The 26,012-nt window shown below is 36.7% G+C and overlaps 1 protein-coding gene across 1 annotated transcript; it reads left to right on the top strand.

Moving 5' to 3' along the window:
* Nucleotides 1-11,367: 11,367 nt before the first annotated feature.
* On the top strand, nt 11,368-25,655 carry LOC709234 (UDP-glucuronosyltransferase 2B19). The gene is made up of 6 exons (XM_001107708.5): nt 11,368-12,181; nt 13,485-13,633; nt 18,128-18,259; nt 20,970-21,057; nt 22,228-22,447; nt 24,902-25,655. Exons 1-6 carry the CDS (start codon nt 11,461-11,463, stop codon nt 25,176-25,178), a joined length of 1,587 nt encoding a protein of 528 aa, XP_001107708.3. The 5' UTR covers nt 11,368-11,460; the 3' UTR covers nt 25,179-25,655.
* Nucleotides 25,656-26,012: the final 357 nt, after the last annotated feature.

Raw genomic sequence — 26,012 nt, 5'->3', positions numbered from 1 at the left:
CCACCTATGAGTGAGAACATGCGGTGTTTGGTTTTCTGTTCTTGTGATAGTTTGCTAAGAATGATGGTTTCCAGCTGCATCCATGTCCCTACAAAGGACGCAAACTCATCCTTTTTGATGGCTGCATAGTATTCCATGGTGTATATGTGCCACATTTTCTTTTTTTTTTTTAAATTAATTTATTATTATTATACTTTAAGTTGTAGGGTACATGTGCATAACGTGCAGGTTTGTTACATATGTATACTTGTGCCATGTTGCTGTGCTGCACCCATCAACTCGTCATTTACATCAGGTATAACTCCCAATGCAATCCCTCCCCACTCCCCTCTCCCCATAATAGGCCCCAGTGTGTGACGTTCCCCTTCCCATTCCAAGTGATCTCATTGTTCAGTTCCCACCTATGAGTGAGAACATGCGGTGCTTGGTTTTCTGTTCTTGCAATAGTTTGCTAAGAATGATGGATTCCAGCTGCATCCAAGTCACTACAAAGGACACAAACTCATCCTTTTTTATGGCTGCATAGTATTCCATGGTGTATATGTGCCACATTTTCTTAATCCAATCTGTCACTGATGGACATTTGGGTTGATTCCAAGTCTTTGCTATTGTGAATAGTGCTGCAATAAACATACGTGTGCATGTGTCTTTATAGCAGCATAATTTATAATCCTTTGGGTATATACCCAGTAATGGGATGGCTGGGTCATATGGTACATCTAGTTCTAGATCCTTGAGGAATCGCCATACTGTTTTCCATAATGGTTGAACTAGTTTACAATCCCACCAACAGTGTAAAAGTGTTCCTATTTCTCCACATCCTCTCCAGCACCTGTTGTTTCCTGACTTTTTAATGATCGCCATTCTAACTGGTGTGAGATGGTATCTCATTGTGGTTTTGATTTGCATTTCTCTGATGGCCAGTGATGAGGAGCATTTTTTCATGTGTCTGTTGGCTGTATGAATGTCTTCTTTTGAGAAATGTCTGTTCATATCCTTTGCCCACTTTTTGATGGGGTTGTTTGTTTTTTTCTTGTAAATTTGGTTGAGTTCTTTGTAGGTTCTGGATATTAGCCCTTTGTCAGATGAGTAGATTGCAAAAATTTTCTCCCATTCTGTCGGTTGCCTGTTCACTCTGATGGTAGTTTCTTTTGCTGTGCAGAAGCTCTTTAATTTAATGAGATCCCATTTGTCAATTTTGGCTTTTGCTGCCGTTGCTTTTGGTGTTTTAGACATGAAGTCTTTGCCCATGCCTATGTCCTGAATGGTACTACCTAGGTTTTCCTCTAGGATTTTTATGGTATTAGGTCTAACATTTAAGTCTCTAATCCATCTTGAATTAATTTTCGTATAAGGAGTAAGGAAAGGATCCAGTTTCAGCTTTCTACTTATGGCTAGCCAATTTTCCCAGCACCATTTATTAAATAGGGAATCCTTTCCCCATTTCTTGTTTCTCTCAGGTTTATCAAAGATCAGATGGCTGTAGATGTGTGGTATTATTTCTGAGGACTCTTTTCTGTTCCATTGTTCTATATCTCTGTTTTGGTACCAGTACCATGCTGTTTTGGTTACTGTAGCCTTGTAGTATAGTTTGAAGTCAGGTAGTGTGATGCCTCCAGCTTTGTTCTTTTGACTTAGGATTGTCTTGTAGATGCGGGCTCTTTTTTGGTTCCATATGAACTTTAAAGCAGTTTTTTCCAGTTCTGTGAAGAAACTCATTGGTAGCTTGATGGGGATGGCATTGAATCTATAAATAACCTTGGGCAGTATGGCCATTTTCACGATATTGATTCTTCCTATCCATGAGCATGGTATGTTCTTCCATTTGTTTGTGTCCTCTTTTATTTCACTGAGCAGTGGTTTGTAGTTCTCCTTGAAGAGGTCCTTTACATCCCTTGTAAGTTGGATTCCTAGGTATTTGATTCTCTTTGAAGCAATTCTGAATGGAAGTTCATTCCTGATTTGGCTCTCTGTTTGTCTGTTACTGGTGTATAAGAATGCTTGTGATTTTTGCAAATTAATTTTGTATCCTGAGACTTTGCTGAAGTTGCTTATCAGCTTAAGGAGATTTTGGGCTGAGAAAATGGGGTTTTCTAAATATACAATCATGTCATCTGCAAACAGGGACAATTTGACTTATTCTTTTCCTAACTGAATACCCTTGATTTCTTTCTCTTGCCTAATTGCCCTAGCCAGAACTTCCAACACTATGTTGAATAGGAGTGGTGAGAGAGGGCATCCCTGTCTTGTGCCAGTTTTCAAAGGGAATTTTTCCAGTTTTTGCCCATTCAGTATGATATTGGCTGTGGGTTTGTCATAAATAGCTCTTATTATTTTGAGGTACGTTCCATCAATACCGAATTTATTGAGCATTTTTAGCATGAAGGGCTGTTGAATTTTGTCAAAAGCCTTTTCTGCATCTATTGAGATAATCATGTGGTTCTTGTCTTTGGTTCTGTTTATATGCTGGATTATGTTTATTGATTTGCGAATGTTGAACCAGCCTTGCATCCCAGGGATGAAGCCCACTTGATCATGGTGGATAAGCTTTTTGATGTGTTGTTGAATCCGGTTTGCCAGTATTTTATTGAGGATTTTTGCATCGATGTTCATCAGGGATATTGGTCTAAAATTCTCTTTTTTTGTTGTGTCTCTGCCAGGCTTTGGTATCAGGATGATGTTGGCCTCATAAAATGAGTTAGGGAGGATTCCCTCTTTTTCTATTGATTGGAATAGTTTCAGAAGGAATGGTACCAACTCCTCCTTGTACCTCTGGTAGAATTCAGCTGTGAATCCATCTGGTCCTGGACTTTTTTTGGTTGGTAGGCTATTAATTATTGCCTCAATTTCAGAGCCTGCTATTGGTCTATTCAGGGATTCAACTTCTTCCTGGTTTAGTCTTGGAAGAGTGTAAGTGTCCAGGAAATTATCCATTTCTTCTAGATTTTCCAGTTTATTTGCATAGTATTCTCTGATGGTAGTTTGTATTTCTGTGGGGTCGGTGGTGATATCCCCTTTATCATTTTTAATTGCGTCGATTTGATTCTTCTCTCTTTTCTTCTTTATTAGTCTTGCTAGTGGTCTGTCAATTTTGTTGATCTTTTCAAAAAACCAACTCCTGGATTCATTGATTTTTTGGAGAGTTTTCTGTGTCTCTATCTCCTTCAGTTCTGCTCTGATCTTAGTTATTTCTTGCCTTCTGCTAGCTTTCGAATGTGTTTGCTCTTGCTTCTCTAGTTCTTTTAATTGCGATGTTAGAGTGTCAATTTTAGATCTTTCCAGCTTTCTCTTGTGGGCATTTAGTGCTATAAATTTCCCTCTACACACTGCTTTAAATGTGTCCCAGAGATTCTGGTATGTTGTATCTTTGTTCTCATTGGTTTCAAAGAACATCTTTATTTCTGCCTTCATTTCGTTATGTACCCAGTAGTCATTCAGGAGCAGGTTGTTCAGTTTCCATGTAGTTGAGCGGTTTTGATTGAGTTTCTTAGTCCTGAGTTCTAGTTTGATTGCACTGTGGTCTGAGAGACAGTTTGTTATAATTTCTGTTCTTGTACATTTGCTGAGGAGTGCTTTACTTCCAATTACGTGGTCAATTTTGGAGTAAGTACAATGTGGTGCTGAGAAGAATGTATATTCTGTTGATTTGGGGTGGAGAGTTCTATAGATGTCTATTAGGTCTGCTTGCTGCAGAGATGAGTTCAATTCCTGGATATCCTTGTTAACTTTCTGTCTCGTTGATCTGTCTAATGTTGACAGTGGAGTGTTGAAGTCTCCCATTATTATTGTATGGGAGTCTAAGTCTCTTTGTAAGTCTCTAAGGACTTGCTTTATGAATCTGGGTGCTCCTGTATTGGGTGCATATATATTTAGGATAGCTAGCTCTTCCTGTTGAATTGATCCCTTTACCATTATGTAATGGCCTTCTTTGTCTCTTTTGATCTTTGATGGTTTAAAGTCTGTTTTATCAGAGATTAGTATTGCAACCCCCGCTTTTTTTTGTTCTCCATTTGCTTGGTAAATCTTCCTCCATCCCTTTATTTTGAGCCTATGTATGTCTCTGCGTGTGAGATGGGTCTCCAGAAGACAGCAGCCTGATGGGTCTTGACTCTTTATCCAGTTTGCCAGTCTGTGTCTTTTAATTGGAGCATTTAGTCCATTTACATTTAAGGTTAATATTGTGATGTGTGAACTTGATCCTGCCATTATGATATTAACTGGTTATTTTGCTCGTTAGTTGATGCAGTTTCTTCCTAGCCTCGATGGTCTTTACATTTTGGCATGTGTTTGCAATGGCTGGTACCGGTTGTTCCTTTCCATGTTTAGTGCTTTCTTCAGGGTCTCTTGTAAGGCAGGCCTAGTGGTGACAAAATCTCTAAGCATTTGTTTATCTGTAAAGGATTTTATTTCCCCTTCACTTATGAAACTTAGTTTGGCTGGATATGAAATTCTGGGTTGAAAATTCTTTTCTTTAAGAATGTTGAATATTGGCCCCCACTCTCTTCTGGCTTGGAAAGTTTCTGCCGAGAGATCTGCTGTTAGTCTGATGGGCTTCCCTTTGTGGGTAACCCGACCTTTCTCTCTGGCTGCCCTTAAGATTTTTTCCTTCATTTCAACTTTGGTGCATCTGGCAATTATGTGTCTTGGAGTTGCTCTTCTCAAGGAGTATCTTTGTGGCGTTCTCTGTATTTCCTGGATTTGAATGTTGGCCTGCCCTACTAGGTTGGGGAAGTTCTCCTGGATGATATCCTGTAGAGTGTTTTCCAACTTGGTTCCATTTTCCCCCTCACTTTCAGGCACCCCAATCAGACGTAGATTTGGTCTTTTTACATAATCCCATACTTCTTGCAGGCTTTGTTCATTTCTTTTTCTTCTTTGTTCTTTTGGTTTCTCTTCTCACTTCATTTCATTCATTTGATCCTCAATCGCAGATACTCTTTCTTCCAGTTGATCGAGTCGGTTACTGAAGCTTGTGCATTTGTCACGTATTTCTCGTGTCATGGTTTTCATCTCTTTCATTTCATTTATGACCTTCTCTGCATTAATTACTCTAGCCATCAATTCTTCCACTTTTTTTTCAAGATTTTTAGTTTCTTTGCGCTGGATATGTAATTCCTCCTTTAGCTCTGAGAAATTTGATGGACTGAAGCCTTCTTCTCTCATCTCGTCAAAGTCATTCTCCGTCCAGCTTTGATCCGTTGCTGGCGATGAGCTGCGCTCCTTTGCCAGGGGAGATGCGCTCTCATTTTTTGAATTTCCAGCTTTTCTGCCCTGCTTTTTCCCCATCTTTGTGGTTTTATCTGCCTCTGGTCTTTGATGATGGTGATGTACTGATGGGGTTTTGGTGTAGGTGTCCTTCCTGTTTGATAGTTTTCTTTCTAACAGTCAGGACCCTCAGCTGTAGGTCTGTTGGAGATTGCTTGAGGTCCACTCCAGACCCTGTTTGCCTGGGTATCAGCAGCAGAGGCTGCAGAAGATAGAATATTTCTGAACAGCGAGTGTACCTGTCTGATTCTTGCTTTGGAAGCTTCCTCTCAGGGGTGTACTCCACCCTGTGAGGTGTGGGGTGTCAGACTGCCCCTAGTGGGGTATGTCTCCCAGTTAGGCTACTCAGGGGTCAGGGACCCACTTGAGCAGGGAGTCTGTCCCTTCTCAGATCTCAGCCTCCGTGTTGGGAGATCCACTGCTCTCTTCAAAGCTGTCAGACAGAGCCGTTTGCGTCTGCAGAGGTTTCGGCTGCGATTGTTATTGCCCTGTCCCCAGAGGTGGAGTCTACAGAGACAGGCAGGTTTCCTTGAGCTGCTATGAGCTCCACCCAGTTCGAGCTTCCCAGCAGCTTTGTTTACCTACTTAAGCCTCAGCAATGGCGGTCGCCCCTCCCCCAGCCTCGCTGCTGCCTTGCCGGTAGATCACAGACTGCTGTGCTAGCAATGAGGGAGGCTCCGTGGGTGTGGGACCCTCCCGGCCACGTGTGGGATATGATCTCCTGGTGTGCCTGTTGGCTTAAAGCGCAGTATTGGGGTGGGAGTTACCCGATTTTCCAGGTGTTGTGTGTCTCAGTTCCCCTGGCTAGGAAAAGGGATTCCCTTCCCCCTTGCGCTTCCCAGGTGAGGCAATGCCTCGCCCTGCTTCAGCTCTCGCTGGTCGGGCTGCAGCAGCTGACCAGCACCGATCGTCCGGCACTCCCCAGTGCGATGAACCCAGTACCTCAGTTGAAAATGCAGAAATCACCGGTCTTCTGTGTCGCTCGCGCTGGGAGTTGGAGACTGGAGCTGTTCCTATTCGGCCATCTTGCTCCGCCCTCCTAAATTGTGTATTTCAAAAGGCAGAACAGCTAAGTTGCCTAATCAGCATAATTGAGAGGCTGCTGTGCTCACTTCCCCTCTGCACCCAACCCCCAACTTCATCCCTGGTATGCACAACACTGCTACCATGGCTGTCTGGAATTCCAAGCCAGTGGGTCTTATCCTGTGATGTGCTGTGAAAGTGGTACCTGCAGACTGTCACTGCTCAGCCTTCTGCATTCAGACTATTTGCTAGGAGTACATATTCATTGCTAACCTCCCACTTTGCTGGAGCTACAGCTACTTTTCCCTGGAAGCCCAGAAAGCTGGGCTATCTAAGACTCTCAGGTCTCTACACATGCCTGAGCTACTGCTCTGCCTAGACTCCATGTAGCTCTGTGTGTCACACTTAAGGCCCTGATGGAGTGCGTTCATGAGGGGATTTCCTGAACCAAGGGTTGCAGAGATCTGTGAGAGAAGCATGTTACCTGGGGCTGCACATTCACTCATCCCTTCCCTGTGTCAGGGAGGCTCACTTGGCTCTGCATTGCTCCTGGGTGGGCCATCATCCTGACTTGTCTTTTCTTTCTTTCCTTTCTTTCCTTTCCTTCCTTTCCTTCCTTCCCTTCCTTTCCTTCCTTTCTGCCCTTTCCTTCCTTTCTGTCCTTTCCTTCCTTCCTTCCTTCATTCCTTCCTTCCTTCCTTCCTTCCTTCTTTCTTTTTTCTTTCTCTCTCTCTCTGTCTTCTTTCTTTCTTTCTTTCTTTCTTTCTTTCTTTCTTTCTTTCTTTCTTTCTTTCTCTTTCTTTCTTTCTTTCTTTCTTTCTTTCTTTCTTTCTTTCTTTCTTCAGATGTCATTTATTAAGAATTTATTTTTGTTGTTGTTCATTATATTTGTTTTATTTGAAGTTCCAGGATACATGTGCAGGATGTGCAGGTTTGTTATATAGGTAAATATGTGCCATGGTAGTTTGCTGCAGCTATCAATCCATCACTGAGGTATTAAGCCCAGAATGCATCAACTATTTATCCTGATGCCCTCCCTTCCCTACCCCAACAGGCCCCACTGTGTGTTGTTCCCCTCCATGTGTCCATGTGTTCTCATTGTTCAGTTCCCGCTTATAAGTGAAAACATGTGGTATTTGGTTTTCTGTTTCTTAGTTAGTTTGCTGAGGGTAACTTCAGCATCCATGTCCCTGCAAAGGGAATGATCTCATCCTGTTTATGTCTTCATAGTATTCCACAGTGTATATGTACCACGTTTCCTTTATCCAGTCTATCACTGGTGGGTATTTGGGTTGATTCTATGTCTTTGCTATTGTGAATAGTGCAGCAATGAACATATGTGTGCATGTATCTTTAAAATACAATAATTTGTATTGTTTGGGTATATACTCAGTAATGGGATTATAACAATATTAACCTTAAGTGTAAATGGGCTAAATACCACAATTTAAAAATATAGAATGGCAAGCTGGATAAAGAGTCAGGACCCATCAGCACGCTGTATGCAAGAGATCCATCTCATGTGCAAAGACACACATAGGCTCAAAATAAATATATGGAGGAAAAGTTACGAAGCAAATAGCAGAAAAAAGCATGTCTTGCTATCCTAGTTTCTGACAAAACAGATTTTAAACCAAAAAGATCAAGAAAGATAAAGAAGACCATTATATAATGGTAAAGGGTTCAATTCAACAAGAAGAGCTAACTGTTCTAAATATATATGCACCCAATACAAAAGCACCCAGACTCATGAGGCAAGTTCTTAGAGGCCTACAAATAGACTTAAGACTCCTACACAATAATATTGGGAGATTTTAACACACCACTGTCAATATTACACAGAACATCAAAATAGAAAATTAACAACAATGTTCAGGACTTGAATTCAGATCTCGATCAAGTAGATTTGACAGGTATCTGCATAATTCCCCACCCAGAAACAATGGAATATACATTATTCTAGGCACCATGTGGCAGTTACTTTAAAATCAATCACAGAAGTGGAAGTAAAACACTCCTCAGGAAATGCAAAAGAACTGAAATTATAATAAGCAGTGTCTGAGACCACAGCGCAATCAAATCAGAACTCAGGATTAAGAATCTCACTTAAAACCCCACAACTATAGGGAAATTGAACAACCTGCTCTTGAATAACTCCTGGGTAAGTAATGAAATTAAGGTGGAAATCAAGAAGTTCTTTCAAACCAATGAGAACAAAAAGACAATGTAGCAGAATCTCTGGGATGCAGCTAAAGCATTGCCAAGAGGGAAATTTAAAGGACTAAGTCCTCACATCATAGAGCTTGAAAGTCCTCAATTTCATGCAAACATCACAGTGAAATGATCTAGAGAACCAAGTGCAAACAAATTCAAAAGCTAGCAGAAGAGAAAAAATAACCAAGATTAGAGTGGTGCTGAAGGAGATAGAGACATGAAAAATTATTCAAAAAAACAACAAATTCAGGAGTTGTTTCTTGAAAAAATAAAGTAAAATAGACAGCTACCTAGACTAACAAAGAGGAAAAGAGAAGAATCAAATAGACACATTAAAAAATGATAAAGGAGATAGCACCACTGACTCCATAGAAATACAAACCACCATCAGAGAATGCTATAAACACCTCTATGCAAATAAACTAGAAAATCTAGAAGAAGTGGATAAATTCCTTTACACATACACCCTCCCAAGGATGAACCGAGGAAAAGATGAGACCAATATCAATTCTGAAATGGAGGCAGTAATAAATACCCTACCTACCAACAACAACAACAACAACAACAAAGCCCAGGATTAGATGGATTCACAGCTGCCTTGTTTTTCTCCACTCTCTGTGGATATCAGTTGCTTCCTTGATTAGTCCCAGTGCAAGTACCTGGATATTTCAGCTGAAGATGCTGTATTTACTCACTCCATCTGTTTCTCTAGAAGAAATGCATATTAGCTGCTTCTACTTGGCCATTTTGGCCACTCCCCCACTTGTAATAATTTTGAAGAGTGTATCTCATATTAGGTGATTTTGCTAATACAATAAATACTTTTGAGATGTTGCAGACTTAGTTCCAGACTACTACAATAAAGCAAAACATGCCATAAAGTGAGTCACACCATTTGCTTTGGTTTCTCTGGCACAGAAAAGTTACGTTTACACAATGCTGCCGTCCATTAATTCTGCAGTAGTATTAAATCCAAAAAAAGTACATGCCTTAATTAAAAACACTTCATTGCTAAAAAGTGTTAACACTCATCTGAGCCTTCAGTGAGTTTTAAATTTGTTGCTGGTGGAGAGTTTTTCTTGCATCAATGTTGATGGCTGCTAACTCATCAGAGTAGTGTCTGCGAGTAGTTGGCATGGCTGTGGCACTTTCTTAAAAGTAAGAAAACAACAGCAAGTGCCACATCCACTAACCTATCTTTTTCACAAAATATTTCTGTTTAACATGCATTGTTGTTTGATAACAATTTTCCCATGGTGGTTCTTCTTTCAAATTTGGAATCAAACATCTGGAAGTGTAATGCTGCTTTATTAACTAAGTTTAAGTCATATTCTAAATTCATTGTTATCATTTCAACAATGTTTACATATTCTTCACCAGGAGTAGATTCCATCTCAAGAAACAACTTTCTTTGCTCTTTCATAAGAAGCAACCCCTCATGTATTTGTTTTATCACGAGATTGCAGCAATGTAGTTACATCTTTAAGTTTCACTTCTCATTTGAGTTATCTTTCTATTTCCACCATATTTGCCATTATTTCCTCCACTGGATTCCTTGTTATAGGGCCAAGAGTTTCATATGCCCACTCCTGCAATATTAGACCAATTACAATGAGACATTATATTTTGTAGCAAATAAAAAGTTTAATAATTGCAGGGCACTGAGCAGGGAGATAGGTGGAGACTCTGAAACTTACCTCCCTAAGGAGTTCTGGTCTGAATTTTTTAAGGGGATAATGGAGAGTGATGGACTGAAAAATTGGGGTCACAGATTAGTCAGGATAATGGAGATAAAATCATCAGGAATTAGAAACTGCATTATTTGGTGAGTCAGCTGCTTGAGATCAGCTGGCATCAGTGAAGTCCTTCAGATTAGCTGACATCAGTGAGATTCTTCAGACCAGCTGAGTCAGTAGTTTCATCAGAATGCTGGATCTGCAGGTGAGAAAACAACATTTCAAAATGTTTGAGTTATTATCTATAGAACAGTTAAGATGCACTATAATCTTGTAATAGTGTCTGCATAATTATAAGACAATAACCAAAAAACTATGAGAAAGTGAGTCAGAGAGCAAACTAACCGAAAGCTGTCTGCTGAATGTACTGCAGGCCTGGTTTAATTTTATATCTTCCCCTCCCTTTCTCCTTGATGAATTCAACAAAGTCTAGAGGGATAGTTTCATCTTGAAACTCTCTAAATCATACATGATGGTAGTAAGAATCAACATATAAATGTTCTATCATATATGAACCTTTAAAATATTATGCTAAGTAAAATAAGCCAGTCATAAAAGATATTGTATGATTTCATGTATTAAAAAATGTCCAGAATAGGCAAATCTATAGTGATAGAAATTCAATTAGCATTTGCCCAAGATACGACAATTGCAGAAAGTAGGGGTAGGGAGTAAAAGGATAAGGAGTATAGGCTTTAGTTTTAGGAGATAAGAGTTTTCTAAAACTGACTGTTATGGGAGATGCACAATTCTGCGAATATACTATGAAACATTAAATTTTACACATTAGTTGATAATTTGTATGGTATCTGAATTATATTTCAACAAATTTACAGAAGTTTTTGAACCATGTTTAGCTATTTTATCTTTAGTTCTGTGTCAAAGACACTGCAGGAATATGAGCCTTTCACTGTTACTCTTATGGACACTATTCTAAAATATATTACATGAATCAGGTGATGTGTCTCTCCAAGATCACTGATATTAGCTGAATTATAGCACTTAAAAATATGAAAAGGAAAATAAACTCACTTGTATAAACAGGTCTTCTACCTTTTATTTGTCTCCTTGTTATCCACATGCTCAGACTGTTAAATTAATGTATTTACTTTGAAGTGTAAAAGTTACATTTTAACTTCTTGACTGATTTATACTTGGATGTCACCATGAGAAATGACAGAAAAGAGCGGCAACTGGAAAACAAGCATTGCATTGCATCAGGATGTCTATGAAATGGACTTCAGCTCTTCTGCTGATACAGCTGAGCTGTTACTTGAGCTCTGGGAGTTGTGGAAAGGTGCTGGTGTGGCCCACAGAATTCAGCCATTGGATGAATATAAAGACAATTCTGGATGAGCTTGTCCAGAGAGGTCATGAGGTGACTGTACTGGCATATTCAACTTCCATTCTTCCTGATCCCAACAACCCATCTCCTCTTAAATTTGAAATTTGTCCTACATCTTTAACCGAAACTGAGTTTCAGGATAGCGTCACACAACTGGTTAAGAGATGGTCAGACATTCGAAAAGACACATTTTGGCCACATTTTTTACACGTACAAGAAATGATGTGGACATATGGTGACATGATTAGAAAGTTCTGTGAAGATGTGGTTTCTAATAAGAAACTTATGAAGAAACTACAGGAGTCAAGATTTGATGTTGTTCTTGCGGATGCTATTTCCCCCTGTGGTGAGCTACTGGCTGAGCTACTTAAAATACCCTTTGTGTACAGCCTCCGCTTCTCTCCTGGCTACGCACTTGAAAAGCATGGTGGAGGGTTTCTGTTCCCTCCTTCCTATGTACCTGTTACTATTTCAGAATTAAGAGATCAAATGACTTTCATGGAGAGAGTACAAAATATGATCTATATGGTTTATTTTGACTTTTGGTTCCAAGTATGGGATGTAAAGAACTGGGATCAGTTTTACAGTAAAGTTCTAGGTAAGTAATTTTTTCAATTGGTGGCGTGGAGATCTAACTTTCTTGTACCTTTGAAGCTGAGCTTGTATAAAGCCATAAAGTCAGGGTAGTGGGGGTTTTTGTAAGTAAATGTATCAAATGAAAGACAAGATTATCAAACTCACAAACACTACAGAAAAGGTAAATCATAGGATCAGTTAAAACCCTGTCACCATCAACCATACAGAACACTCCAGGAAGTCATAAATCTGTAAATCAGTGCACCTTAGATTTCTTTAAGCAATCACACTTCTGTTTTATTATACTTTTTTATCTAAAAATGTCAGACTCATCAAGAAACATCTTGCTGAATGCCTACTGGTAGATCGAGTAGTTACACATTTTCCTAGAACTATCTATTTAACATTGCACAATTGTTTTTTTCTTGTATACTTCGGTCTCCTTATTTAGTAATTGCAACATGTACCCGTGTTACCAGGAAGTTTCCTCCACAGTTGAGAGAAAAATATCTCAATTTCAGAATCAAAAACCAATACATATAATTTGAAGTTTCCAATATTTCTATTCTCCTTCACTTTAGGATGGAAACCATTCATTTTAAGGCCAATCACCTTGTCAAAGTGTGAACATTAAGATATAACTGTATAGCATTTTTGAAACTATGCATGTTTATTTAAAATATGAGCCAAATTAAGGTTGAACACAAATTTCTGTTTTAATAATTTCTCAAAATTTTCTAGCTGTAATTTGTAAATATAATTACTTACAAACTAATATTAAGATCGTAACATGAATCAAAAACAGTAGTAGGTACACGGATTTTAGCTATAATTTCAAAATAATCAACAGTTCACTGGAAGATCCAAAGATAAAAGGACTAGATTAATGAATGATGGAACTTAGACTATTTCTTAGAAAATTATTCTTATGATACAGTAGAATTCATTGATAATGGAGCCCCAAAAGTGGCATATATATATATATATATATATATATATATATATATATATTTCTGCTACTATGAAGCTTTAAAAAATAAAGAAATGGAGATTAATTCTCCATGGCTTGTTTATGGTTGTGAATATACTGATGTGACATAATGGATGTAGTTTGCCCTCATGATTCTCTCACCACTTTGTCTTTCTTGTAAATATACATGGGCAAAATATATAATACATAAAAATTAAATTATGCCTATGTATGTATATATATTACAAAGCACAAACACTTCACCTACATTTTTGCCTACATTATTATAACTTCTTTCAGAAAATTACCTAATTATCTTCTGTCATCTACCTTTTCTTTTCTTTTTTCCTATCAGGAAGACCCACTACATTATTTGAGATAATGGCAAAAGCTGAAATATGGCTTATTCGAAACTACTGGGATTTTCAATTTCCTCATCCACTCTTACCAAATGTTGAGTTCGTTGGAGGACTCCACTGCAAACCTGCCAAACCTCTACCTAAGGTAAACTATTACTATTTGTTTGTCTGCTTTGAATTTTCAGTGAGAGTGGTTCTATATTCCTTCGGAGTGTTTGACTTACACTGGAAGAAACATGGGTAGTGGGAAGGTAAAGCACATACCAATTAAAAACTCACATACATGTTGATACCATCAAAGTTTGTGAATTTCATCATTATTACATATAAAGAGGCATATTAAGGAGACTTTGAAAATAGGGTTGTTAAATTTAAGCTTTGATTATGCAACACATAAGAAGATACTGGCCATTCATTCAAAGAATATTTATAAAAGAGATTAGCACACACCACAGGCAAGTGTATTGTACACAGTTTCTGTCCCAACACAAATGACGTTCTACTTTGAAAGACAGAATATACGCAAGCAATAAAAACTGCGTAAAAACTATTATCTCCAGGGAAAACCCAATGCTAAGGAAGCATCCAGTGTAGATAATAGAGAGTATTCTGGAGTCGCCGGTATTAATAATTTAGATGAGAGCTGAACAATATGCAGGAATAGGTGAAATAATGAGGGAGAGGAAAAAAACACAAAAAGAAAAGCAGGTAAAGTGTTCAGGACAGTTCTCTAGACTCAAAGTTTAGTTTGCAAGGGAGATACTGAGTAAGAATCAGATGATGCTGACAGGCAAGATAAGAGTCAGATACTCCTTCGGAGTTGAAATATTTATTAAGCACATTTAGGAACTACTAAAAAGAGTTAAGAAAAGAAAATACGTGATAAAACTGTATCTAAAGAAAGATTCCGAGATGTTCAATAGATTGAATTGCAGAAGGACCAGACTGGAAAGTTCCGAGCATTCAGAAAATTGTATATGAATTCAAGTAGCAGATGATGGAAAAGTAGACTAGAAAGTGGATGGAAATAATTATGCCTACTTTTGCAGTAATACTAATAACTTCATATTGTGTTGTGTGGAAAAAAGTTAATACAAATAAACCACTTCAAATGTCTCTGGCATATAGTTAGTGATTCAGAAATGTTATTAATTTTGCAATTATGGCTATTTTTGTTTTTATGAATACTACTAATTACTTAACATGTGTAAGTCACTTGATATATCATTCATCATTTAATAGAAACTAATTATTCAGTGCTTCAAGATTGCATTCTCTAACAAAGTCCTACCTGTCTTCTATATGACAGTTACCTTGTGGACTTGATTCAAAGAAGACATGTCAGTTCCGACAGTAAGATGAACGAGCTGAAATTGTAAAATTCTACCATAAATGATAAGGATCTTCACCAGTATTCTAACTTACAAGGAAATAATTCCTTAACAATATAAAAGTGTTATTGTGATAATATTTGAAGCAAGACCCAGTGTTCACTTGATTTTACTCAAGCATTTAAATAATTGAAAGATTCTGCATTGAGATTCCAGAGGTTTACATCTTAGCATAAACATACCCTATTAAAGCAGGTGTTTTCTGCCTTAAAACAAGCAACTCAGAAAGCTTCCTGGGGTAACTCGTGTCTCAACATCATAGCTGCCTGATAGAGAAGCACAGAAGAAATGAACAATGCATGTATAATAAATACCGAATAATTTCTACCACTTGTATCTGAATAGTGCCCTTAGTTTACAATAACAAAAGAATTCTGTCATCATGTAACGTTATATTCTTTATGAAGAAATGTAAGAACCTCATATATTTTAAATTGATATCACAGTTCTAAGAAATAGGTAGAAAGTAAGCATTCTTTATTACATTGTTATGTAATCTCTTAAGAGATCATTTTTGTCTACCTTCTTATTAGCAGCAACATGGTAACTAATATTTTATTCCATGGTTAAAATTTAATATCTCGGTTGAACACAAATTGTACGGACTTTATAAGGTAATTTTCTAAAAAGACAAAAGCTGAGGTGAGACTATTGGAAATTCTGTGCCACCCTATCCTACTCTTGAAAGATTTCCCCACTCACATTATGGGAAACCGATAGTGCCAGTAGGAGAGGGAAGAAAGTAGGAGGTGTAGAAGGATAAGAAAAAGGATGACTAGTAGTACAATAGTGATAATTACTAGTACTAGCTGTTGTTAATTACTTATACTAGCTGTTGTTATTAACTTGAAGAAAGCTTTGAATGAAAATCAATGGTTGTGAAACCCATTTTCTAATTGTTTATTATGTAAAACAATTGTAAACCCAAGTTGCTTTCTATTCAATTGAATATTAGATTATTTATGTATATTTTAATAGAAAAGGACAATTGGCAAATGTATCAAGTGTTAAAAATGCATATAGCCGTTGGTTTTATAAGATATTTGCATGAAATCATACAGAGAAAAAATCAAGATATACATATTTAATATTTATGGAAAATATTCACAAAATAAACATTGGAAGTAATGAAACATCTTAAATAAAGGAATAATTAAAAACATTCTAGATGCATACTGTAGCATTATAATAATTTTATCAATAAAAAATTCAATTACAGTCAGCTATAATACAAGTAAAGCAAGGTAGAAAATAATAAATATTACAAGATGACACATTTTTTGTTGAGAAAAAGTATAGACAATAATAACAAAATTGTCTAAATAAATGTCACCATTTTACATTGAGCTATGAAAATAGAACAAAAGCCATGATGAAAACATACATATTTACCTTGATAACATTTCTAGACAGAAATGGTATTAAAAAACTTATTTTCCTTTTTGAACTTTTAATACTTTTATAAAATTCCTTACGGCCAGGCGCGGTGGCTCAAGCCTGTAATCCCAGCACTTTGGGAGGCCGAGATGGGCGGATCACGAGGTCAGGAGATCGAGAGCATCCTGGCTAACACGGTGAAACCCCGTCTCTACTAAAAAATACAAAAAACTAGCCGGGCGAGGTGGCGGGCGCCTGTAGTCCCAGCTACTCGGGAGGCTGAGGCAGGAGAATGGCGGGAACCCGGGAGGCGGAGCTTGCAGTGAGCTGAGATCCGGCCACAGCACTCCAGCCTGGGCGACAGAGCGAGACTCCGTCTCAAAAAAAAAAAAAAAAAAAAAAAAAAAAAAAAAAAAAAAAATCCTTATATAAATTGTGTTTTTTCTTAAGTTGTCACAGAATGGGAAACAATTAGTCCACATCAATAATTAATCTGTAAACAGTGGTTATATTACTTTAACCCTGGGTGGATGAAGAAAGCTCTGAGCATCAAGCCACTGAGACAAAACACTGAACATAAGTTACATCAAATGTGGCTACAGGTCACTGCAATCACACACAATACCTGGATATCCCATGTATTATCTGGAACAGTACTACAGTGACTCTGACATCATTAACACTAATGTCTTAACATTGAAAGTCATATTTTAAAAAATACTCACCCATATGTGGTCTGCAAATAAGCATTTGGACTTTTTTTTTCTTTGTTTTGCAAAAGAACACTTAAGAGAAAGTTTTACTCCAATGATTACATCTGAAATTATTTAACTTTAAAAATTGGTATAGATTAGGGAACACAAGTGAGAATGATTCTCAATAAATTCCAGCCAAGTACGTTTTCACCAAGATTTGTATGTGGTGTGAGTGAGCTACTCAAGAAGGTGACCAAATCTCCTCTGCAGAAAGGCCTGGCAGTCTCTTCCATTCTGGTGCAAGTGCTGCTGCCTCTGAGACACAGCAAAGAGATGATGAGAGTTCCTCACAGGCAGTTAAAGATAGCACATCAATTTAACAGTGTGATTTCAGGGCAATAGGTGTTCCACCTAAACAATCAGCTGAAAACTATGATCATTCAACTATCTAACTATATACTGTACAATTCTGTATTATAAATGAGACTCTTAGAATTAATTCATAGAAATTCCAAACCACAATAGCAGACTCCAGCATGTCAGTGATTCTTAACCACCACTTTTTACAGTTACTTTTTTTTTCTTTTTTTGAAAAAAGACTGGAAAACTCTGACAAACTTTAAGTGATGTGTAAAGGATCATAGTAAGATAAATGTAGATTTACATAATCCCAGCTGTGAGTAAATTTTCCTCAGTGCTCAGAGTCAGGGAAGTCAATCACTAATGACTTCCAATTAAAATAATTCTGTAGAAAACCTGTGTAAAATAAACATATGTGATTTAGCAGAACAACAATATAGCATTAAAGCCAAGTGATGCCACCTTAAAGAGCCTATATTAGTACTTATATTATAAATGAAGAGTTTGGGTATCCCCTCAAATACTGTGTAATAGCTCTATTTCATTTCTCTCTTTCACACACACACACATATACACACACACACAAACATGCACACACACATATTTAGACAGATACCCTTAACAGAGGCATCCTATCTAATATTACACAACTTGCAAAAAAAAAAAACTGAGTAATTGAGTCAGTCAAAAAACGTCCTTTACTCCAGTAATTCCTGATAATAGTTGATTTTCTCTTTTTAGTTTGTATACCAATTGTTTCACAGTGCTTGCTGTGCTGATAATCTATTGTAATGGAACACATTCCTTTTTTCACAGGAAATGGAAGAGTTCGTCCAGAGCTCTGGAGACAATGGTGTTGTGGTGTTTTCTCTGGGGTCCATGGTCAGTAACATGTCAGAAGAAAGGGCCAACGTAATTGCATCAGCCCTTGCCAAGATCCCACAAAAGGTTAGATAAAATGTCTTAATGTTGTGAAAAACTACTGAAAGAGACTGTTAAAGTTTGTAAAGAATCCAACTGCAGAAACTTCCTGCCTATAAATTCAGCTGTTGGGAAAGCACTAATTGTCTCAGATATTAACTCAAAATCAAAAATATATATGGAAGATGCTAAAATAATATAGAGGGTGTTTTTCATTGGTAATTAATTTGGCATTAATATTGTGATCAGGAATAAACATAATTCAGAGTTGCAGCTAAAGTTTTGGTATTATCATGATATTGGGGTCATTTAAGAGCTATCACCAAATTCTGCCCCTGTGATTTGATCCTTTTGTTTAAGATTCCCTGAGGGTGTCATACACCCTACAGACGATTGAAAACATAACATTATAGTAACTTCACTAGAACATTAACAACAGCAGATATTTAAAAATCTGACATGCAGCATGCAGTTTAGTGTTGCCGTGTTACCCAGCCTCATGTACTTCTTGTATGTTTTGGAGTAGGCCTATTTGCGTGATATTCAGGGTACTATTCAGAGAAAGGATGGCCTAGGCTGTCAGACAACTAATATAAGGACCCACATAGCCAGGCAAATTTGGAGAAACAGAAAAAGCAGCCTGCGTTGCTGGACCGGGCCCAGCCAATGTCTGAAGCAGGAAGATGAAAGAGAAAGGGTGGAGATGGATCCTGCTCTGAGGGTGGACCCTGTGTAGTATGATATGTGGCCCCACGAGGACACTGCACTGGGAGATTAACAACTCCTCCCAATGGAGGCAGCAGAAGGAAATACAGGAAACACTCAAGCAGAAGGAAGTCAGGCAGGGGAACAGGTTCAGATGCCCCCTCCATAGAACATAGTAGGAACATGTTTTCTTTTATATAGAATAAAATGTGTATTTGTCAATTACTTTTTAGTTCCCTGTCTGACATAGCCTTCTTGTAATGACCTATGCTAATATTTTGCCAAAAACTCAGTTACTTTAACACTGATGTGACAAATACAACTTAAACACTGTAAATTATTTTTTAATTTATAAGGATTCCTTGGGGGTTCCAAAATTAGTAAAATAAACATAAAAATGTCTTGGCTATAGGAGAACATATTAATCACTGTTGTCAAAATTTTGTAGCACACTGTCTAAGTGTTAGCAATCAGTTGACCAAAATTCAGCAAAATACAATTTTGAATTTATTTAAGAGTTGTATTTTTATTCGTAGTACCAATAGGTTCCTCATTTCTATGTTGAAAAATAAGCAAAATTAGCAATACTGAGAATACTCTGAATTTGTGTCAAAAGCTATCACTTGAAATTTTTCTTGGAAGTAGTGCTTGATCATTTGTAATTTCAAAGAAGTTATACATGCTACCTTTGCAGCATAATTGACTTCTTCCAGGTAGCTTATTTTATATACATGCATTTTTATCAATTCAAGACATCAAACTCTATGAAAATAACATACAGAAAAGTATATATAAGTGAACTACTTCCCATATTACTAAAAAAAATGAATAAATTATGTTAAATTTGGTAGATGAAAACTCATAAAATACGTTAACACAAAGCAAGCATATAAGTCATTAATAAGTTGTTACTGCTTTTTCACAGTAGAATGCTGAGTACCTAAAAAATTTTAATGTATATAATTATTAAAATTTTTTATCTTTTTTAAAATTAAATTTTATTTGTTAACTTTTAATTTCAGGGTAAATGGGAAGGTTTGTTACATAGGTAAACTTATGTCTTGGGGGTTTATTGTACAGACTGTTTCGTCATGCAAGTAGTAAGTCTAGTACCTTTTAGTTATTTTTCCTGATCCTTTCTCTCCTCCCAACCCCCACCCTCCAATAAGTCCCAGCGTATGTTGTTCCTCTCTATATGTTCATATGTACTCATCTTTTAGCTTCCACTTGTAAGTGAGGGTATGCGGTATTTGGATTTCTGTTCCTGTGTTTGTTTGCTAAGGATAATGGACTGCAGCTCACTTATGTTCCTGCAAAAAACATGATCTTGTTCCTTTTTATGGCTATATAATATTTCACTGTGTACATATACCACATTTTCTTTATCCAATCCATCATTGATGGACATTTAGATTGATTTCATGTCTTTGTGAGGATGAATAGTGCTGTAATGAATATACATGTGCATGTTCTAATTTATACTCCTTTGGATACATACCCAGTAATGGGATTGCTGGGTTGAATAGTATTTCTGCCTCTAGGATTTTGAGGAATCGCCACCCTGTCTTCCACAATGGTTGAACTTACACACCCTCCTACAGAGCATAAACATTTGTTTTTCTATACAACATCGCCAGCATCTGTTATTTTTTGAGTTTTTAATAATGGCCATTCTGACTGATGTGAGATGGTATCTCTTTGTGGTTTTGACCAGTGATGTTAAGCTTTTTTTGTATAGAGGTTTGCCACATACAAGTTTTCTTTTGAAAATTGTAACAACTTGTTAAATACTTGAACTTTTCATTGATAATCTTATTTGTCTAAGCTACTATTTTGAAAAAACATGATTTCCTTATATACCTAACTAATTATAAAAATATGGAAATGTAATGTGAGTATTCCATTTACATCAGTCTGAGTAGTTCTTGTTACTTAACATCCCTTGTTCTCATTGTTAATCTCTTTATAGTTCTAGCATTCTATAACTTTTGAGCTTCTCTCATGGAATAAAATATTTTGTTCACTGTAACAGGTTCTGTGGAGATTTGATGGGAATAAACCAGATACCTTAGGACTCAATACTCAGCTGTACAAGTGGCTACCCCAGAATGATCTTCTTGGTAAGTCTCTGGAGAACAAATATTGAATATATTAGTGACAGATTATTAGAGTGTTAATAGTCTTCATGAAACAAGACTATTGAGCATTTGTTATGGAAAAACTTAAAAATAAAATGAAACTTCTCTATATTTATTTTCCAGTCCTAGGGTGAAAAGAATAAACAATAATTGTTGGCATTTTATGATAGGCGCCCACATTCTTTATGATCAGAGTATCTTTATTTCGGGTGTTATTTCCTCTCAGAGAATTTTTCTGCACTTTCTGGATTGTCTTCCTTTCTCATATTTCTATGACCTTACTTTGCTGTTCTGTAGGGTTATTTCAAATGTCACCAAAAATAACAGCTCTTCTGCTATCACCAGGGACACTGCATTTTCTGTGGGATTAAATCCCTAATCTTAATCAAAAAGTGTTGACACATTTCATAATGAAGTATGATCTGTCCTTCCTCAATTCTAGCACCACCACCACCTCACTGCCTGCTGCCTTGCACACCCCACATATCACACTCCATGACTGTACTTAAGAGAACACATTCTGACTGGACAAGGTGGCTCACGTCTGTAATCCTAGCACTTTGGAAGGCTGACGTGGGCGGATTGACTGAGCTCAGGAGTTCGAGACCATCCTAGGCAACATGGTGAAACTCTGTCTCAGTCTCTATTAAAATATCAAAAATTAACCTGGCATGGTGGTTTCCCTGTAGTCCCTGCTACTCAGAAGGCTGAGTAGGAGAATTGCCTGAATCTGGGAGAGGTTGCGGTGAGCCGAGATTGCACCCCTGCACTCCAGCCTGGGTGACAGAGAGAGACTCTGTCTCCATTTAAAAAAAACAAACAAACAAACAAAAAATGAGAACACATTCTTACATGCCCATCCCTTTTCTGTGCTTTTGTCTTTTTTGCACATTATATTTCCTTGTCCAAATTTCACTTTTTGTTAGTTCAACTGGTAAAATTGTATTAATTTTTTCAGTCTGAAGTTAAACACACCACATAGCTTTCACTTACGTCTCCAGCAGAATTAGGTGCTCCTTCCTGTGAAGTCTGAATTAATTTCATTTCAGTTCAGTGTATTATCAAGGAAACACTATCACATTCAGATTCTTCCATTGTGCTTGTATCGTTTTATTCCTATGAATAATTTTGCTAAAATTCCTTCAATCCTAGGTCATCCAAAAACCAGAGCTTTTATAACTCACGGTGGAGCCAATGGCATCTACGAGGCAATCTACCATGGAATCCCTATGGTGGGCGTTCCATTGTTTGCCGATCAACCTGATAACATTGCTCACATGAAGGCCAAAGGAGCAGCTGTTAGACTGGACTTCGACACAATGTCGAGTACAGACTTACTCAATGCACTGAAGACAGTAATAAATGATCCTTTGTGAGTATAACTGTTTTTTTTTACTCAGTGGTATTTTTAGATCGGTTCTCTTGTCAATAGTGAGTATGACTTTTATCCTTTATATAAGAGACTGATTTTGAAAGAATTTAAATGATTTAAACAATCTGCAATCTGCTTTTATTGTTGAGTAGTTATTTAAAAATTTTATTTGAACCACATACATTTAAAGAATAACCAATTATTGAAATAATTTTCTACACAAAACTAATTTTAAAGTGATATAGATACAAGACATATTAAAATAAATGTGACATAATCAATCCACGTAGAAAGGAAGGATAAACTTGAAGTCTTATAATAAAATATTTTAATTCAATATCTAAAATGTCTCAAAGTATATCTGTTTTCTCACTGAAAAATTTATTTTTATTATCATTATTGTAACAGACTTGATAATTAAATTTAATTTCCACAGCAGAAAACCGAACTACTTAAAGTATAAAATCCAAATGTGTTTAGTATGCTTGCAGTCATGAAGCCATCACCATTATATCATTTTAGAACATTTTTATCAACATAAAAGAAACCATAATGGTATAGAAGTCACTTCCCATGACCCCTTAGCCCTAGGCTAACACCAATTTTCTTTCCTTCTCTATAGATTATTCTCTCTACATATTTCATATAAATTGAATCATACAACTTATTATTTTGTGTAAATGACTTCTTTCACCAAGTACAATTTTTGTTGTTTTTATGGTTTTTAACTTTATTTACATTGTGTGTATTAACATTTCATTTCTTTTTACAGCAATATATTTTATAATATGGGTATTTCATATTTGATTTGTCTCTATCATGATCTGAGAGATAGGTAAATTGGTATCTTCACTTCAAAATAATGTTTAAGATGATCTTACCTTTTTGAGCTGTTTCACTTAGTGTGTGTACATTTATTTTAAGTGTTTTATACTTAAATATGTATTTTAGAAGACATATGATGTATTTTAAGATTCTAAGTGTGAAATAATTTCAAAATAAGCACACAAAATACAGGAAATCCTAGGGGTTCTATCACAGAGTGACCGGGGAAAGCCTCTCTTATTGGTAACATTTAGAGGGTTGCCTCAAAAAGAGATGGAAGCATGCCTTGGGTTGTTGCAAGAAAGGGTGCTCCAAGCGTGGGTAGAGGGACACAATGTGTAAGGTGCTAAGATGGGAGCTTAAAGAAAAATATAAGGCCAAAGTCCCTGGAAGACCTAGTGTGCATGGGAAAGTGTTTGGAGAAGAGCTTGCCAGTGTCTGATAATGGAGGATCCTGAGGACCAAACAACAGAGTTGGATTTTATTCTTGGTATGATGAAAAGTCAAGCAAAAGTCTTAATCAAGACAGTGTTATAATCTGACTTTAATTTCAAAAAGAAAATCATTCTGGTTACTGGATGGGTGACAGTAGGACACAAAAGATTAGAATAGAAGCAGAGCTCATGGCTATGAGGCATTTCACCCATATAACACAATTCATCTTTAGAAACTTAAGGACGATAATTCTCAAATTGCATTTTAAGTATATATCTTTCACCACTTAAAATGGCTCATGATGCTGAGCATGATTTTGAATGCCTGTTTGAGACCTAGAAGAGCGTAATTGGATATTTCATAACATAAAGGATAAATGCTTAAGCTATGGGTACCCTTTTCTTCATGATGTGATTATTTCACATAACAGCCTGCATCAAAACATCTCATGTACCTCATAAATATATACACCTACTATGTACTCAAAAAAACTAAAAATTAAAAAAAATAAAATTGTTCATATGTTCTCTGCTTCAAATAAGTAACTTTTTTCACCTGGACTTCCATTTTTACTTTAAAAATATTTGTCAGTTCTGAATACAATTTAAAAGCCAAACTTTCTATGATGACTCAAATTAAAATACACAAATTCTATGTCAATTCTATTACATTTACATTGAATCATATGACATTTTAAAAATCTTTCATGGACTTGATATGCTCAAGCAAATTAACTTACTTTATTTTTTATATTTATTTGTTTATTTATTTTTTGAGAGGGGGGTCTCGCTCACTCACAGCTGATTTATTTAAGTACTTTGTAGACTGCGGATATTATTCTTTTGTGGTATGTGTAGTTTGTGAAGATTTTCTCTAACTCTTTTTTGAGAGTGCAGTGGTGCAATCTTGGCTCACTGCAACCTACCTCTCCTGGGTTCAAGCGATTCTCCTGCCTCAGCCTCCCAAGTAGCTGGGACTACAGGTGTGCGCCACCTCACCTGGGTAAATTTTATTTTTGTTTTTCTTTTTTACTAGAGATGGGGTTTCACCATGTTAGCCAGGATGGTCTTGATCTCCTGACCTTGTGATCCGCGTGCCTCGACCTCCCAAAGTACTGGGATTACAGGTGTGAACCACTGCCCCTGGCCAAATTAACTTACTTTCAATGTTGATATTTTTATGTTTATCATTTAGATATAAAGAGAATGCTATGAAATTATCAAGCATTCATCATGATCAACCAGTGAAGCCCCTGGATCGAGCAGTCTTCTGGATTGAATTTGTCATGCGCCATAAAGGAGCCAAACACCTTCGGGTTGCAGCCCATGACCTCACCTGGTTCCAGTACCACTCTTTGGATGTGATTGGGTTCCTGCTGGCCTGTGTGGCAACTGTGATATTCATCATCACAAAATGTCTGTTTTGTGTCTGGAAGTTTGTTAGAACAAGAAAGAAGGGAAAAAGAGATTAAATACATCTGAGGCTGGAAGCTGGGAAACCTGATAAATGAGATTTCTTCAGTTCATACAATGAGAATAGGTTGTGATACAAGATTCCTTTCTTCTTGTGCCAAAACATCTTTCAAAACTTACCTTGTCAAATCAATTTTTTTTTCAGATATTTAGTACCTGTTTAACTGTTAGAAATATTTCACTTCAAGGAAGAAAACATTAGAGGAAACAAAAATGTTATAAAGCCTTATGAGCTTATATTGAAATGTATTGAGCTTGTATTGAAATTTATTGTTCTCGTTCACAGTTTATATGAAAAAAATTATTAAGCTTAACTACATGTCAACATTGTATGTGGAAACAAGAACATTAAGAAGTGCACTGAGGGTATCAATACTATTTTGCATATACTCGGCATACTTTGGATTCATTTCATGCAGGATTGTGTTGTTTTAACTGTCTGTGAGGAAACTATTAAATAATTAGATTGTATAAAATGTCTCTCTCTTCCTCCTGATATTTTGAGATGAGTAGTGCTGCTTAGCTTTTATTGTGCATCCAGCTTCATTGTCACTTTTTTTTGCTAAAAGCTTTGATAAAAAATGCTAACCATTTTAGAGTTTCAGTCATTTCCCAGTGGAAAATATGTGGAATTAGAAATACAGCAACTCATACCTAGTTTCTACTACAAAACGAACTAATTTTACAATGTGTTTGGTTTTTGAGCCAATTCTATTTTTCTGGTCATTTAAAAATATTCATCTTTTTAAATTCTTTTTTGTTTTAGTTATTTCAAAAGTTTTTGGGTGAAAGTTTGTCTTTGGTTACATGGATAAGTTCTTTAGTGGTGATTT

This window comes from Macaca mulatta, chromosome 5, assembly GCF_049350105.2.
Source record: "Macaca mulatta isolate MMU2019108-1 chromosome 5, T2T-MMU8v2.0, whole genome shotgun sequence".
Taxonomy (NCBI): domain Eukaryota; kingdom Metazoa; phylum Chordata; class Mammalia; order Primates; family Cercopithecidae; genus Macaca; species Macaca mulatta.
The sequence above is the reverse complement of the archived record's forward strand: the minus strand, read 5'-3'. Positions and strand labels throughout refer to the sequence as shown.

What these genes read in the sequence shown, in the direction of transcription:
- LOC709234 (XM_001107708.5), top strand. Translation starts at nt 11,461, where the DNA reads ATGTCTATGAAATGGACTTCAGCTCTTCTGCTGATACAGCTGAGCTGT. An exon ending in GTTTTACAGTAAAGTTCTAG is followed by an intron (nt 12,182 to 13,484) that starts GTAAGTAATTTT and finishes TTTTCCTATCAG; the next exon opens with GAAGACCCACTACATTATTT. An exon ending in TTGCCAAGATCCCACAAAAG is followed by an intron (nt 18,260 to 20,969) that starts GTTAGATAAAAT and finishes TCACTGTAACAG; the next exon opens with GTTCTGTGGAGATTTGATGG.